Genomic DNA, 16,499 nt, shown 5'->3' on the forward strand with positions numbered 1-16,499 from the left:
TCCCTTATCCCTTATCCCATCCCTTATCCCATCCCTTATCCCATCCCTTATCCCATCCCTTATCCCTTCCCTTATCCCATCCCTTCCCTTATCCCATCCCTTCCCTTATCCCATCCCTTCCCTTATCCCATCCCTTATCCCTTATCCCTTATCCCTTATCCCATCCCTTATCCCATATCCCTTATCCCATATCCCTTATCCCATATCCCTTACCCCATATCCCTTACCCCGTCCCTTATCCCTTATCCTTTATCCCATCCCCCACCCCCTTTGGCCCCGCCCCCCTGGGGGCGGAGCCTCCGCTCGCTCGGCCCCATCGGCACCAGCCTCGTCCCGGCACGGCCGGCACCGGACCCCATAGAGCCCTATAGAGTCCCATAGAACCCCATAGGGACCCATAAAGCCCCATAGGGACCCATAGAGCCCCATAGGGACCCCCACGATGCCGGTGAAGTTGGACTTCGAGGAGTGTCTGCAGGACTCGCCCTGGTTCAGGTACCGGCACCGGGACCCCCCCATAGAGACCCCATAGAGAGCACATAGAAACCCATAGAAACCCCATAGAGAGCACATAGAGACCCATAGAGACCTATAGAGAGCCCATAGGGACCCACAGAGACCCCATAGACACCCCATAGAGCCCCATAGAGCCCCATAGACCCATAGAAACCTATAGAGAGCCCATAGGGACCCACAGAGACCCCATAGACACCCATAGGGACCCCATAGATCCCCATAGAGCCCCATAGAGACCCCATAGAGCCCCCATTGACCCCCATAGACCCCCCCATCCCCCCCCAAACGTTGTCCCCCCTCCCCCCCCACATCCGTGGGGCGGAAGTGGTTTCCTCGCGCCGGTGGTGGGGGAGGGGCCGGAAACCACCGGGGGGGGAGGGGGGGCCCCATGCAAGGGCAGAAACCAGAGGGAGCCATGGGGGGGGCTGGGCCCATAGAGACCCATAGAGACCCCATAGAGACCCCATAGAGACCCCATAGAGACCCCATAGAGACCCATAGAGACACATAGAGCCCATAGAGACCCCATAGAGACCCATAGAGACCCATAGAGCCCCATAGAGACCCCATAGAGACCCCATAGACCCCATAGAGACCCCATAACCCCCCCTTACCCCCCCAGGGCTGCAGTGGAAGAGGCCGAGGCTGAGGTGGCCGAACTGGAGGCACAGCTGGAGAAGGTGGGGGGGGGGGGGGGGGGGGCAACATGTGGGGCTGGGAGCAGGGGGATCCATAGGGATCCATTGGGGTCCATAGGGATCCATAGGGATGGGGGGGAATCCATTGGGGTCCATTGGGGTCCATAGGGATCCATTGGGGTCCATTGGGGTCCATTGGGATCCATAGGGGTCCATAGGGATCCATGGGGGTGGGGGGGATCCATTGGGGTCTATTGGGGTCCATAGGGATCCATAGGGACGGGAAGGATCCATAGGGATCCATTGGGGTTCATAGGGATCCGTTGGGGTCCATAGGGATCAGTAGGGATGGGGGGGATCCATAAGGATCCATTGGGGTCCATAGGGATCCATAGGGATGGGGGGATCCATAGGGGTCCATAGGGATCCATAGGGATTGGGGGATCCATAAGGATCTATTGGGGTCCATAGGGATCCTTAGGGATCCATGGGAATGGGGGGATCCATAGGGATCCATAGGGATCCATTGGGGTCCATAGGGATCCATAGGGATCCTTAAGGATCAATAGGGATGGGGTGGGGCCATGGGGATGGCAGTGGGGCCATAGAGGACCATAGGTGTCCATAGTGACTCATAGAGACCCCACAGACCCCATAGCCCCCATTGACACCCATTGACCCTCATAGACCCCATAGAACCCCCATAGACCCCCATATCCCCCACAGACCCCATTGAACCCCCCGTAGAACCCATTGCCACCATAGACCCCATAGCCCCCATTGAACCCCATTAGACCCCTGTAGCCCCCCCATATCTCCCATAGAACCCCAGTTGACCCCATTGACCCCCATTGCCCCCAATTCCCCCATTGACCCCCATTACCCCATTACCTCATTGCCCCCCATTGATCCTCATTACCCCCATTGCTCCCCATTACCCCATTACCACATTACCCCATTGCCCCCATTTCCCCCCATTACCCCCATTGATGCCATTGCCCCCATAGCTCCCATTACCTCCCATTGACCCCATTACCCCATTGACCCCATTGACCCCATTGCCCCCATATCTCCCATTACCTCCCATTACCTCCCATTACCTCCCATTACCTCCCATTGCCCCCATTGCCCCCATTGCCCCCATTGCCCCCATTGCCCCCATTGCCCCCATTGACCCCATTGACCCCATTGACCCCATTGCCCCCATTGACCCCATTGACCCCATTGACCCCATTACCCCATTGACCCCATTGACCCCATTGCCCCCATATCTCCCATTACCTCCCATTACCTCCCATTACCTCCCATTACCTCCCATTGCCCCCATTGCCCCCATTGCCCCCATTGCCCCCATTGCCCCCATTGCCCCCATTGCCCCCATTGACCCCATTGACCCCATTGACCCCATTGCCCCCCATTGCCCCTCCCCCCAGCTCCTCAGCCTCACTGCGGCTGCGCTGGACGCCGGGCGCCACCTGGTGGGGGCTGGGCGAGCCCTGGCCTCGGCCCTGCGGGACCTGGCGGGGGGAGGGGAGCCCCCGTTAAGGGTGAGTCCAATGGGGATCAATGGGGATCAATGGGGGGCAATGGGGGGCAATGGGGATCAATGGGGTAATGGGGTTAATGGGGGCAATGGGGGTAGTGGGGGTAATGGGGCAATGGGGGTCAATGGGGGCAATGGGGGGCAATGGGGTCTATGAGGGACAATGGGTGTCCATGGGTATCAATGGGTGTCAATGGGTGTTAATGGGGTCAATGGGTATCAATGGGTGTCAATGGGTACCAATGGGTATCAATGGGTGTCAATGGGTACCAATGGGTGTCAATGGGGGGGGAGGATGGTCTCAAATGGGGGTCAGTAGTGGTCTATGGGGTCAATGGGGGGGGATGGACCCAAATGTGGGTCAGTGGGGGTCTATGGGTGTCCATGGGGTCAATGGGGGTCAATGGGGGGGGGGGGGGGGGGTGGATGGACCCAAATGGGGATCAATGTGGGTTTATGGGGTCAATGGGGGGTTATGGGAGGGGCTTAAAGGGGGGGAGGGGCTATGGGGTGGGAGCCACCAATGGGAGGGGCTTGGGGGGGGGGGCGGGGCCAACACCCCCCCCCCCCTCCCCCCATCCACCAGGGGGCGCTGGAGACACTGAGCGAGTCCCTGGAGCTGATGGTGGAGAGCCAGGAGGTGAGGCCACGCCCCCTTGTCTCTATGGGGGGCTATGGGGGCTATGGGGCTCTATGGGGCTGTATGGATGTCTATGGGGCTCTGTGGGTGTCTATGGGGCTGTATGGGTGTCTATGGATTTCTATGGGGCTCTGTGGGTGTCTATGGGGCTGTATGGGTGTCTATGGGGCTCTATGGGGTCTATGGATGTCTATGGGGCTGTATGGGTGTCTATGGGGCTCTATGGGGTCTATGGATGTCTATGGGGCTGTATGGGTGTCTATGGATGTCTATGGGGCCGTATGGGTGTCTATGGGGCTGTATGGGTGTCTATGGATGTCTATGGGTGTCTATGGACGTCTATGGGGCTGTATGGATGTCTATGGATGTCTACGGGGCTCTATGGGTGTCTATGGGTATCTATGGGGGGATTAAGGGGGTCTATATGTGCCTATAGGGAGGTCACATGACTCTATACCCTCCCATAGGAGCTCCAAGCCAGCACCGAGGCCGCCCTGCACCGACACATCCAGGCCCTGCTCAAGGAGTGAGCCCAGGGGTGATGGGGGCATATGGGGGTCTATGGGGGGCAATGGGGGGTAATGGGGGGCAATGGGTTTTAATGGGTATCAGTGGGTATCAATGGGTGTCAATAGATGTCAATGGGTATCAGTGGGTGTCAATGGGTATCAATGGGTGTAAATGGATGTCAATGGGATCAATGGATATCAATGGGATCAATGGATATCAATGGGATCAATGGGTATTAATGGATATCAATGGGATCAATGGATATCAATGGGTATCAATGGATATCAATGGGATCAATGGGTATTAATGGATATCAGTGGATATCAATGGGATCAATGGATATCAATGGGTATCAATGGATATCAATGGATATCAATGGATATCAATAGATATCAATGGGTATCAATGGATATCAATGGATATCAATGGATATCAATGGGTATCAATGGATATCAGTGGCTATCAATGGATATCAATGGGTATCAATGGATATCAATGGATATCAATAGATATCAATGGGTATCAATGGATATCAATGGCTATCAATGGATCTCAATGTATCTCAATGACCCCCCAGCAGTGGGCGTGGCCTGCGCTCCGCGGGCCGTGATTGGTTGCGCGCGGCCGAGGCCCTGCAGGTGGCGCTGCAGCGTCACGTGGAGGTCCCGCGCAGGCGCACGCTGGAGGCGCGCGAGGCCGAGGCCGCGCTGGGCGGGGCCCGCGGCACTGCGCGTGCGCGGGGGCTGGACTACGTACTGCAGGTGGGCGGGGCCTGGGGGGGAGTGGGAGGGGTGGGAGGGGTGGGAGGGGCTTGAGGGGTGGGAGGGGCTTGGGGGGAGTGGGAGGGGCTTAGAGGGTGGGCGGGGCTTGGGGGAGTGGGAGGGGCTACGGGGGTGGGAGGGGCTATGGGGGTGGGAGGGGCTTGGGTGAGTGGGAGGGGCTACGGGGGTGGGAGGGGCTTGAGGGATGGGAGGGGCTTGAGGGGTGGGTGGGGCTATGGGGGTGGGAGGGGCTTGAGGGGTGGGCGGGGCTATGGGGGTGGGAGGGGCTTGAGGGGTGGGAGGGGCTTGAGGGGTGGGAGGGGCTTGAGGGGTGGGAGGGGCTACGGGGGTGGGAGGGGCTATGGGGGTGGGCGGGGCTTGAGGGGTGGGAGGGGCCACGGTGGTGGGAGGGGGCTTGAGGGGTGGGCGGGGCTGGGGGGAGTGGGAGGGGCTTAGAGGCTGGATGTGTTCAATGGGAGGGTGCTGCTTGGGAAGGGATGAATGGGGCCTGATGGTTGGGGGCGTGGCTTTGCCTTGAGCCTTGCTCTGATTGGCTGAGCCTGTTTATGGGTGTGGCTGAGAGGGGGCGTGGCCTAATCCCCCCCCCCCCCCCCCCCCCCATTTAGATCAATGTGATCCAAGAGAGGAAGAAGACGGAGATGCTCCAGTTTGTGAGTGGGATTGGGGGGGTCCCCAATGGTTTTGGGGGGGGTCCCAGTGTACATTTATGGGGCGCTATGGGGGGGAAATATGGGGTCCCCAATGGTTTTGGGTGGGGGGTCTCAGTGCTCATTTATGGGGCGCTATGGGGGGTCCCCAGTGGTTGTGGGGGGGGGGTCCCAGTGTTCATTTATGGCGTGCTGTGGGGGGGCTAATGGGGGTCCCCAATGATTTTGGGGGGTCTCAGTGCTCATTTATGGGGGTGCTATGGGGGGGTCCCCAATGGGGGTAACCCATAAAGAGCCCCCCTTAGGTCCTGGCCCTATTGGAGGCCCAGGCCACCTTCTTCAGCCAAGGCCACCATAGGGCCACCAGCACCCAGCAGTACCGGGGGGAGCTGGGGGTGCAGGTGAGGACCCCCCCCCCCTTTATCCCTATGGATCCAAGGGTATCCCATAGGATATCCAGGATCCCATTTGCTGCAGCTGGACCGGATGGTGCTGGAGGGGGCTCGGAAGCAGCGGGACATGGAGCAGAGGCATGCGGGGCTCAGGCAGCAGGTGGGAGGGGCTTAAGGGGCAGAGGGGCGGGGCTTAACCAATGGGGTGGGGTTAGACCCCCGGTGGGAGGGGCTTAAGGGGCAGAGGGGCGGGGCTTAACCAATGGGGTGGGGTTAGACCGTGGTGGGAGGGGCTTAAGGGGCAGCGGGGCGGGGCTTAACCAATGGGGTGGGGTTAGACCCCCGGTGGGAGGAGCTTAAACCCTATAGGGGAGGGGCTATTACACCCATGTGGGAGGGGCTTAAACCCCCATAGGGGCGGGGCTATGACACTGGGGGCGGGGCTTGACCAATAGGGGTGGAAATAGGAGACCCATTGGTTAGAGCAAGGGGGCGGGGCTAAGGCACAGGGGGCGGGGCTTAACCAATAGGGGCGGGGCTTAGCCCAAAGGAGGGGGTGAATGGAGCTGGGGGCGTGGCTTTAGGACCTCCCCCCCCAATGGACCAATGGGGATCGGTGAAGGGCTTGGGGGCGGGGCCAAGGAGGAAGGGGCGGGGCCAAGGCTGACGCGCATCCCCCAGGACCTATCGCAGGAGGTTGTGGGCGGGGCCTCGGGGGAGGCGGCCCCCGGAGCCCCCCCCATGCAGGGATACCTGTACAAGAGAGCCAGCAATGCCTTCCGCACGTGGAGCCGGTACCGGAACCCCCAAATACACCCGAAATACCCCAAAATACACCCAAAATACACCCGAAATACCCCAAAATACACCCAAAATACCCCAAAATTCCCCCAAAACAGCCCAAAATACCCCAAAATCGACCCAAAATACACCAAATACCCCAAAATACACCCAAAATACCCCAAAAATGCCCCCACTACAGCCCCAAATACCCCAAAATACCCCCAAAACAGCCCAAAATACACCCAAAATACCCCAAAATACCCCTGAAACAGCCCAAAATACCCAAAAATACACCCAAAATACCCCCAAAACAGAAAAAATGCCCCAAAATACCCCAAAATACCCCCAAAACACCCCAAAACAGCAAAAAATACCCCCAAAATAGCCCAAAATACCCCAAAACAGCAAAAAATACCCCCAAAGCACTCCAAAATACGACCAAATACACCCAAATTCACCCAAAACAGCCCAAAATACACCCAAAACACCTGAAAATACACCAAAACCACCCCAAAATACCCCTAAATCTACTGAAACCACCCCAAATTACACCCAAATACCACAAAATACCTGAAAATACCCCCAAATACCCCAAAATCACCCCAAAATAGTTGAAAATATCCCTAAACCATCCCAAAATACCCCAAAACCACCCCAAAATACTCGAAATCCACCCGAAACACCCCAAAATACCTCCAAATCCACCCAAAACCCTATAAAACCCCCTAAAAGACCCCAAAATCCCCTAATTTCACCCCAAACTCTTCCTCCCCCCCCAGGCGCTGGTTCAGCATTGAGAACAACCAATTGGTTTACATCAAGAGGGCCAGGGTGAGATGGGGACCTATAGGGATCTATGGGGCGCTATGGGGTCTCTATGGGTCTCTATGGGGTCTCTATGGGTCTCTATGGGTTCCTATGGGGTCTCTATGGGTCTCTGTGGGTTCCTATAGGGTCTCTGTGGGTCTCTATGGGTCTCTATGGGGTCTCTATGGGGTACCTATGGGGTCTCTGTGGGTCTCTATGGGTCTCTATGGGGTCTCTATTGGTCTCTATGGGGTACCTATGGGGTCTCTATGGGTTCCTATGGGGTCTCTATGGGTCTCTGTGGGTCTCTATGGGGTCTCTATTGGTCTCTATGGGGTCTCTATTGGTCTCTATGGGTCTCTATGGGTCCCTATGGTGCCCCCAGGACCCCCCCACAGTGCTCATGGAGGACCTGAGGCTCTGCACCGTCAAATCCTGCCCGGAGCTGGAGCGACGCTTCTGCTTTGGGGTGCTGAGCCCTGGCAGGTGAGTGTGCCCCTCTGCCCCATAGAGATACATACGGACCCATAGAAACCCCATAGAGACACATAGGGTCTCATAGAGACACATAGGGACCCATAGAGACACATAGGAACCCATAGAGACACATAGAGACACATAGGGACCCATAGAAACCCCATAGAGACACATAGGGACACATAGGGACACATAGAGACCCATAGGGACACACACATAGAGACACATAGAGACCCATAGAGACCATAGAGACACATAGGGACCCATAGAGACCCATAGAGACACATAGGGGCCCATAGAGACACATAGGGACCCATAGAGACACATAGAGACCCATAGAGACCCCATAGAGTCCCCATATTCCATGTTATTCCCTTGTTTTCCTGTGTTATCCCATGTTATTCGCACTTTATCCCACATTATTCCCATGTTATCCCATTCAATTCCCATGTTATCCTGTGTCATTCCTGTCATTCCCACCCCATTCCCATATTATCCCATATTATCCCATGTTATTTCATGTTATCCCCCGTTATTCCCATGTCATTCCCATGTCATTCCCATGTTATCCCATGTCATTCCCATGTAATTCCCACGTCATTCCCATGTCCTCCCCCCATGCAGGTGCTGTGTGCTCCAGGCCGTGTCCGCAGTGCAGCAGCGCCGCTGGATGGGGGCTCTGCAGAGCAGCATCACCAGTGCCTTCAGTGGGGGGGGGGCACTGAGAGAGCCTGGACGGGTGGGGACACATCCCCCCATCCCATAATATCCCATCCCATCCCCATCCCATCCCCATCCCATAATATCCCCATCCCATCCCCATCCCATCCAATCCCATCCCATCCCCATCCCATCCCATCCCATCCCCATCCCATTCCCATCCCATCCCATCCCCATCCCATTCCCATCCCCATCCCATCCCCATCCCATCCCATCCCCATTCCCATCCCATCCCCATCCCATCCCATCCCCATCCCCATCCCCATCCCATCCCCATCCCCATCCCCATCCCCATCCCCATCCCATCCCCATCCCATCCCCATCCCCATCCCATCCCCATCCCATCCCCATTCCCATCCCATCCCCATCCCATCCCCATCCCATCCCATCCCATCCCCATCCCATCCCCATCCCATCCCCATCCCATCCCCATCCCATCCCATCCGCATCCCATCCCCATCCCATCCCCATCCCCATCCCCATCCCATCCCCATCCCCATCCCCATCCCATCCCATCCCCATCCCCATCCCCATCCCATCCCCATCCCATCCCATCCCATCCCCATCCCCATCCCATCCCCATCCCATCCCATCCCCATCCCATCCCCATCCAATCCCCATCCCCATCCCCATTCCCATCCCATCCCCATCCCATCCCATCCCCATCCCATCCCCATCCCATCCCCATCCCATCCCCATCCCATCCCCATCCCATCCCATTCCCTGTATCCCAGCAGCCCCCCCAGGACCCGGATGCGCTTCCAGGACCCCATGAGGATCCATCCGGACACTGGGTGCTGGACACGGTGCTGAGGGTCCCAGGGAACGGGACCTGCTGTGAGTGTCGGGAACCGGGACCAGCTTGGGCCAGTGTCAACCTGGGAATCACCCTCTGCATCCAGTGCTCCGGGATACACAGGTGGGATATAGGGATGGATGTGGTACCCAGCACAGCATCCTTAGTGCTATGGGATACAGGGATGGATGTGGTACCCAACACAGCATCCTTAATCCTATGGGATACAGGGATGGATGTGGGACCCAGCACAGCATCCTTAGTGCTATGGGATACAGGGATGGATGTGGTACCCAGCACAGCATCCTTAGTGCTATGGGATACAGGGATGGATGTGGGACCCAGCACAGCATCCTTAATCCTATGGGATACAGGGATGGATGTGGTACCCAGCACAGCATCCTTAGTGCTATGGGATACAGGGATGGATGTGGTACCCAGCACAGCATCCTTAATCCTATGGGATACAGGGATGGATGTGGTACCCAGGACAGCATCCTTAATCCTATGGGATACAGGGATGGATGTGGTACCCAACACAGCATCCTTAGTGCTATGGGATACAGGGATGGATGTGGTACCCAGCACAGCATCCTTAATCCTATGGGATACAGGGATGGATGTGGGACCCAACACAGCATCCTTAATCCTATGGGATACAGGGATGGATGTGGGACCCAGCACAGCATCCTTAATCCTATGGGATACAGGGATGGATGTGGTACCCAGGACAGCATCCTTAGTGCTATGGGATACAGGGATGGATGTGGTACCCAACACAGCATCCTTAGGGCTATGGGATACAGGGATGGATGTGGTACCCAACACAGCATCCTTAATCCTATGGGATACAGGGATGGATGTGGTACCCAACACAGCATCCTTAATCCTATGGGATACAGGGATGGATGTGGTACCCAGCACAGCATCCTTAATCCTATGGGATACAGGGATGGATGTGGGACCCAGCACAGCATCCTTAATCCTATGGGATACAGGGATGGATGTGGTACCCAACACAGCATCCTTAATCCTATGGGATACAGGGATGGATGTGGTACCCAACACAGCATCCTTAATCCTATGGGATACAGGGATGGATGTGGTACCCAACACAGCATCCTTAATCCTATGGGATACAGGGATGGATGTGGGACCCAGCACAGCATCCTTAATCCTATGGGATACAGGGATGGATGTGGTACCCAGCACAGCATCCTTAATCCTATGGGATACAGGGATGGATGTGGTACCCAACACAGCATCCTTAATCCTATGGGATACAGGGATGGATGTGGTACCCAGCACAGCATCCTTAGTGCTATGGGATACAGGGATGGATGTGGTACCCAAGAGAGCATCCTTAGTGCTATGGGATACAGGGATGGATGTGGTACCCAGCACAGCATCCTTAGTGCTATGGGATACAGGGATGGATGTGGTACCCAGCACAGCATCCTTAATCCTATGGGATACAGGGATGGATGTGGTACCCAACACAGCATCCTTAATCCTATGGGATACAGGGATGGATGTGGTACCCAGCACAGCATCCTTAATCCTATGGGATACAGGGATGGATGTGGTACCCAACAGAGCATCCTTAATCCTATGGGATACAGGGATGGATGTGGGACCCAGCACAGCATCCTTAATCCTATGGGATACAGGGATGGATGTGGTACCCAGCACAGCATCCTTAATCCTATGGGATACAGGGATGGATGTGGTACCCAGCACAGCATCCTTAGTGCTATGGGATACAGGGATGGATGTGGTACCCAGCACAGCATCCTTAATCCTATGGGATACAGGGATGGATGTGGGACCCAACACAGCATCCTTAAGTGCTATGGGATACAGGGATGGATGTGGTACCCAGCACAGCATCCTTAATCCTATGGGATACAGGGATGGATGTGGTACCCAGCACAGCATCCTTAATCCTATGGGATACAGGGATGGATGTGGTACCCAATGGGCCCCCCCCCTTGACCCCCATCTCCCCATAGGAGCCTTGGGGTTCACTTCTCCAAGGTGCGCTCCCTGACACTGGACTCATGGGAGCCTGAACTGGTGAAGGTAACTGGGAGCAATGGGAGCAATGGGGGGCAATTGGGGTCAATGGGGGGCAATGGGGGTCAATGGGGGGCAATGGGGGGCAATGGGGGGCAATGGGGGTCAATGGGGTCCCCCCCCCAGGTCATGTGTGAGCTGGGGAACAGCGCCTTGAACCGCATCTATGAGGCTCGAGTGGAGGAGATGGGGGTCAAGAGACCCCCCCCCGGCTGCTCCCGGTGAGGCCCCCCCCCCTGCCTGCCCCATAGAACCCATCCTGCCCCATAGGAACCCATCCTGCCCCATAGGAACCCGTCCTGCCCCATAGAACCCATCCTGCCCCATAGGAACCCATCCTGCCCCATAGAACCCATCCTGCCCCATAGAACCCATCCTGCCCTATAGGAACCCATACTACCCCATTGGACCCCCCCTATAACCCTATAGGACCCCCCATGCCCCATAGGATGCTCCTGCACAGTTTAACCTCTCCTACCCTATAGGACCCTGCTATAACCCCACGGGACCCCATAGGACCCATTCTGCCCCATAAGACCCATCCTGCCCCATAGGAACCCCTATAACCCCGTAGGGCCCCATAGGACCCCATTCTGCCCCATAGGACCCCTAGAACCCCATAGAACCCCATAGGAACCCATTCAGCCCCATAGGACCCATTCAGCCCCATAACCCCCCCCCGCCCCATAGCCCCCAACCCCGTAGGACCACATTCTGCCCCATAGAACCCCTATAACCCCATAGGACCCCATAGGAACCCCTAGAACCCCACAGAACCCCATAGTACCCATTCAGCCCCATAGAGGCCCCCTCCTGCCCCATAGCTCCCAACCCCATAGGAACCCATTCAGCCCCATAGCCCCCAACCCCATAGGAACCCATTCAGCCCCATAGCCCCCAACCCCATAGGACCCATTCAGCCCCATAGAGGCCCCCCCTTGCCCCATAGCCCCCAACCCCATAGGAACCCATTCAGCCCCATAGCCCCCAACCCCATAGGACCCATTCAGCCCCATAGGAACCCATTCAGCCCCATAGCCCCCCCCGCCCCATAGCCCCCAACCCCATAGGAACCCATTCAGCCCCATAGGACCCATTCAGCCCCATAGGAACCCATTCAGCCCCATAGCCCCCAACCCCATAGGAACCCATTCAGCCCCATAGCCCCCCCCCCATCACCCCCCCCCCCCCCCCCCCCAGGGCCCAGCGGGAGGATTGGATCCGTGCCAAGTACGTGCACAAGCAGTTCCTGCCGCGGCCGCTGGGGGCGCCGCTGAGGCCCCGCCCCCCGCGCGCAGGCCCCGCCCCCGGTACGTGATTGGCTGGGCTCCGAGGAGGGGGCGGGGCTTGCAGCCAATAGGGGCAATGGGGGGAGAGGGTAGGGCGGTGGGAGGGGCTTGAGGGTGGGCGGGGCTTGAATGGGGTGTGGGCGTGGCCTGAGAGTGGTGGGCGGGGCTTGTGGCCATTGGAATGCCTTATATGGATGTGGGCGTGGCCTGTGTGAGGTGGGAGGGGCTTGTGGGCATTGGAATGCCTTATATGGGGTGTGGGCGTGGCCTGGGGATGTGGGAGGGGCTTGTGGGCATTGGGATGCCTTATATGGGTTGTGGGCGTGGCCTGGGGAAGGGGGAGGGGCTTATGGGCATTGGAATGCCTTATATGGATGTGGGCGTGGTCTGGGGAAGTGGGAGGGGCTTATGGCCATTGCAATGCCTTATATGGGGTGTGGGCGTGGCCTGGGGGAGGTGGGAGGGGCTTGTGGGTATTGGGATGCCTTATATGGCCATGTGGGCGGGGCTTATGGGCATTGAAATGCTTATTATGGGTTGTGGGCGGGGCCTATTTTATAGGGGGGCAATGCCTTATGGGGGGTACCATATATGGTGATGTGGGCGTGGCTTGAGGCTCCACCCCCCCCCTCCAGCCCCCCCGGAAGCGGAGCCCCCCCCCCCCAGCCTGCACCCAGGGGCCCTCCTGTATTGGGGTGCCCGGCGCAGGCGCCTGCTCACAATGGCTGAGGCCCTGGCCCATGGGGCAGATCCTGGCTGGGCCAATGGGGCTGAGGGCAACAGCACCCCCCTACTGCAGGCGGTGATGGCGGTAATGGGGTCAATGGGGTAATGGGGGTAATGGGGGTGATGGGGTAATGGGGTCAATGGGGTAATGGGGTAATGGGGTCAATGGGGTAATGGGGGTAATGGGGTAATGGGGGTGATGGGGTAATGGGGTCAATGGGGTAATGGGGTAATGGGGTCAATGGGGTAATGGGGTCAATGGGGTAATGGGGTTGATGGGGGTAATGGGGGTAATGGGGGTGATGGTGTAATGGGGGTGATGGCGGTAATGGGGTCAATGGGGTAATGGGGGTGATGGGGTAATGGGGGTGATGGGGTAATGGGGGCAATGGGACTCAGTGGGGTTGGGGTCAGTGTTGGGGTCCCTATGGGGCCTTGCCCCCATTGCCCCCCCTTGCCCCATAGAATTCCCTGTTGGCCTCCGAGTTCCTGCTGCAGAATGGGGCCAGTGTGAACCAAAGTGATGGGGACGGGAGGGGACCCCTGCACCATGCGACCCTACTGGGGCACACGGGGTGAGGGGGGAACCCCATTGATGGCTATGGGGGTGAACCCCATTGATGGCTATGGGGGGGGAACCCCATTGATGGCTATGGGGGTGGGTACAAACCCCATTGATGGCTATGGGGCACACGGGGTGAGGGGGGAACCCCATTGATGGCTATGGGGGGGTGAACCCCATTGATGGCTATGGGGGGGGGGAACCCCATTGATGGCAATGAGGGGGGGTCCAAACCCCATTGATGGCAATGAGGGGGGGTCCAAACCCCATTGATGGCTATGGGGGGGGTGAACCCCATTGATGGCTATGGGGGTGGTCTGAACCCCATTGATGGCAATGAGGGGGGGTCCAAACCCCATTGATGGCTATGGGGCACACGGGGTGAGGGGTGAACCCCATTGATGGCTATGGGGGGGGTGAACCCCATTGATGGCTATGGGGCACTGGGGGGGGGTTCAAAGCCCATTGATGGCTATGGGGGGGGGGGCAAATCCCATAGATGGCAATGAGGGGGGGTCCAAACCCCATTGATGTCAATGAGGGGGGGACCAAACACCATTGATGGCAATGAGGAGGAGCAAACTCCATTGATGGCTATGGGAGGGGGGCAAACCCCATTGATGGCTATGGGGCTGTGAGGGGGGGTCGTCCAAACCCCATTGATGTCAATGAGGGGAAGTCCAAACCCCGTTGGTATCAATGGGGGGGTCCAAACTCCATTGATGTCAATGAGGGGTTCAAACCCCATTGATATCAATGGGGCACTGGGGGTGGGGGGGCAAATCCCATTCATTTCAATGCGGGAGGCCAAACCCCATTGGTATCAATGGGGGGTCCAAACCCCATTGATGTCAATGGTGGCAGCACCCACCCCTAGAGTGACCTGGACGGAAGCTAAGCAGGGTCCGCCCCGGTCAGAACCTGGATGGGAGACCTTAACCCTAACGAGGGATCCCCATCGTGTCTATCCCCATATCCCCCCCCCATTGAACCCCACCTCTGCCCCACACCTGCCCCACCTCTGCCCCACATCTGCCCCACTGCCTGCCCCACATCTGCCCCTTGCAGCCTGGCCTGCCTCTTCCTGAAGCGTGGGGCTGACATCAATGCTGTGGATGCAGAGGGCAAGGACCCGCTCAGCATCGCCATTGACTTGGCCAACGCCGACATCGTCACCTTGTGAGCCCCTATGGGTGCTATGGGGCAGGGGGGCACCCGTGGGTGCTATGGGGCAGGGGGGCACCCGTGGGTGCTATGGGGCAGGGAGCCCCTATGGGTGCTATGGGGCCCGTTCACCCCCCATTGCCCCCTTTGGTCCCTTCCATCCCCATAGGCTGCGGTTGGCCAAGATGAAGGAGATGGACACGGGGCAGGGGCAAACTGGTGCGGATGGGGGGGAGCTATGGGGCTGGGGGGTGTCTGTGGGGGGTATCTATGGGTCTGGGGGGTATCTATGGGTGTGGGGGTATCTATGGGTCTGAGGGGTATCTGTGGGGGGTATTTATGGGTCTAGGGGGTATCTGTGGGGGGTATCTATGGGTCTGAGGGGTATCTATGGGGGGTATCTATGGGTCTGAGGGGTATCTGTGGGGGGTATCTATGGGTCGAAGGGGGTATCTATGGGTCTGGGGGGTATCTATGGGTCTGGGGGGTATCTATGGGTCTATGGGGGGTAACTATGGGTCTATGGGGTATCTATGGGTCTGGGGGGTATCTATGGGTCTATGGGAAATCTATGGGTCTATGGGGTATCTATGGGTCTATGGGGGGTATCTATGGGTCTATGGAGGGTAACTATGGGTCTATGGGATATCTATGGGTCTATGGAGGGTAACTATGGGTCTACGGGGGGTATCTATGGGTCTATGGGGGGTAACTATGGGTCTACGGGGGGTATCTATGGGTCTATGGGGGGTAACTATGGGTCTATGGGGGGTATCTATGGGTCTATGGGATATCTATGGGTCTATGGGGGGTATCTATGGGTCCAGTGGGGTCCCTATGGGTGCAATGGGTCCCACTTGTGGGTCTCTGCCCCATAGACGCCACCTTCCTCGATGTCTTCCGGGACATTTCCCTTATGGCCTCGGACCACCCAGAGAAGCTCACCCGGCCCCATAGCAAGAGCAGCACCCTCTAAGCCCCGCCCCCTATGGGACCAAGCCCCGCCCCCTATGGGACCAAGCCCCGCCCCCTCCGGACCGAGACCACGCCCCCTGCGGACCCAGACCGCTCCCCCCTCCCTATTGGCGCAGGCCACGCCCCCTGCGCTTAGGCCACGCCCCCTTGGGCAGGTTCCATTGCAATAAAGCAGCGCTTTGGGGGTGAGCCCCCCCCGTCCATGGGTTCCTATGGGGTGTATGGGAATGAGCCCCCTATAGAGAGCTATAGGGCACATAGAGCATCCCTATAGAACCTCCCTATAGATCCCTATAGAACCCCCTTATAGAGCTCTATAGAATCCCCCTATAGAACCCCGTTATAGAGCACTATAGAACCCCCCCATAGAGCCCTATAGGAGCACATAGAGCCCCCCTATAGAGCCCTATAGAAGCCCACTATAGAGCCCCCCATAGAGCTCTATAGGAGCAGGTA

General features: G+C 57.8%; 1 protein-coding gene across 1 annotated transcript; it reads left to right on the plus strand.

The window, feature by feature from the left end:
• Nucleotides 1–410: 410 nt before the first annotated feature.
• Nucleotides 411–16,078, plus strand: ACAP1 (ArfGAP with coiled-coil, ankyrin repeat and PH domains 1). Its single transcript, XM_034073525.1, has 22 exons — nucleotides 411–495; nucleotides 1,139–1,196; nucleotides 2,588–2,701; nucleotides 3,284–3,337; nucleotides 3,805–3,863; nucleotides 4,425–4,608; nucleotides 5,235–5,279; nucleotides 5,582–5,677; nucleotides 5,754–5,828; nucleotides 6,350–6,462; nucleotides 7,231–7,282; nucleotides 7,644–7,744; nucleotides 8,360–8,474; nucleotides 9,193–9,374; nucleotides 11,264–11,333; nucleotides 11,454–11,548; nucleotides 12,528–12,637; nucleotides 13,252–13,427; nucleotides 13,808–13,917; nucleotides 14,973–15,083; nucleotides 15,238–15,287; nucleotides 15,947–16,078. Exons 1-22 carry the CDS (start codon nucleotides 443–445, stop codon nucleotides 16,042–16,044), a joined length of 2,121 nt encoding a protein of 706 aa, XP_033929416.1. The 5' UTR covers nucleotides 411–442; the 3' UTR covers nucleotides 16,045–16,078.
• Nucleotides 16,079–16,499: the final 421 nt, after the last annotated feature.

This window comes from Melopsittacus undulatus, assembly GCF_012275295.1.
Source record: "Melopsittacus undulatus isolate bMelUnd1 chromosome 25 unlocalized genomic scaffold, bMelUnd1.mat.Z SUPER_25_unloc_2, whole genome shotgun sequence".
Taxonomy (NCBI): domain Eukaryota; kingdom Metazoa; phylum Chordata; class Aves; order Psittaciformes; family Psittaculidae; genus Melopsittacus; species Melopsittacus undulatus.

Bases quoted from the DNA above. Each gene is read 5' to 3' on its own strand.
- ACAP1 (XM_034073525.1), top strand. From the start codon at position 443: ATGCCGGTGAAGTTGGACTTCGAGGAGTGTCTGCAGGACTCGCCCTGG. The intron at 2,702-3,283 runs GTGAGTCCAATG...CCCATCCACCAG, and splicing joins GAGGGGAGCCCCCGTTAAGG to GGGGCGCTGGAGACACTGAG. The intron at 4,609-5,234 runs GTGGGCGGGGCC...CCCCCCATTTAG, and splicing joins GGCTGGACTACGTACTGCAG to ATCAATGTGATCCAAGAGAG.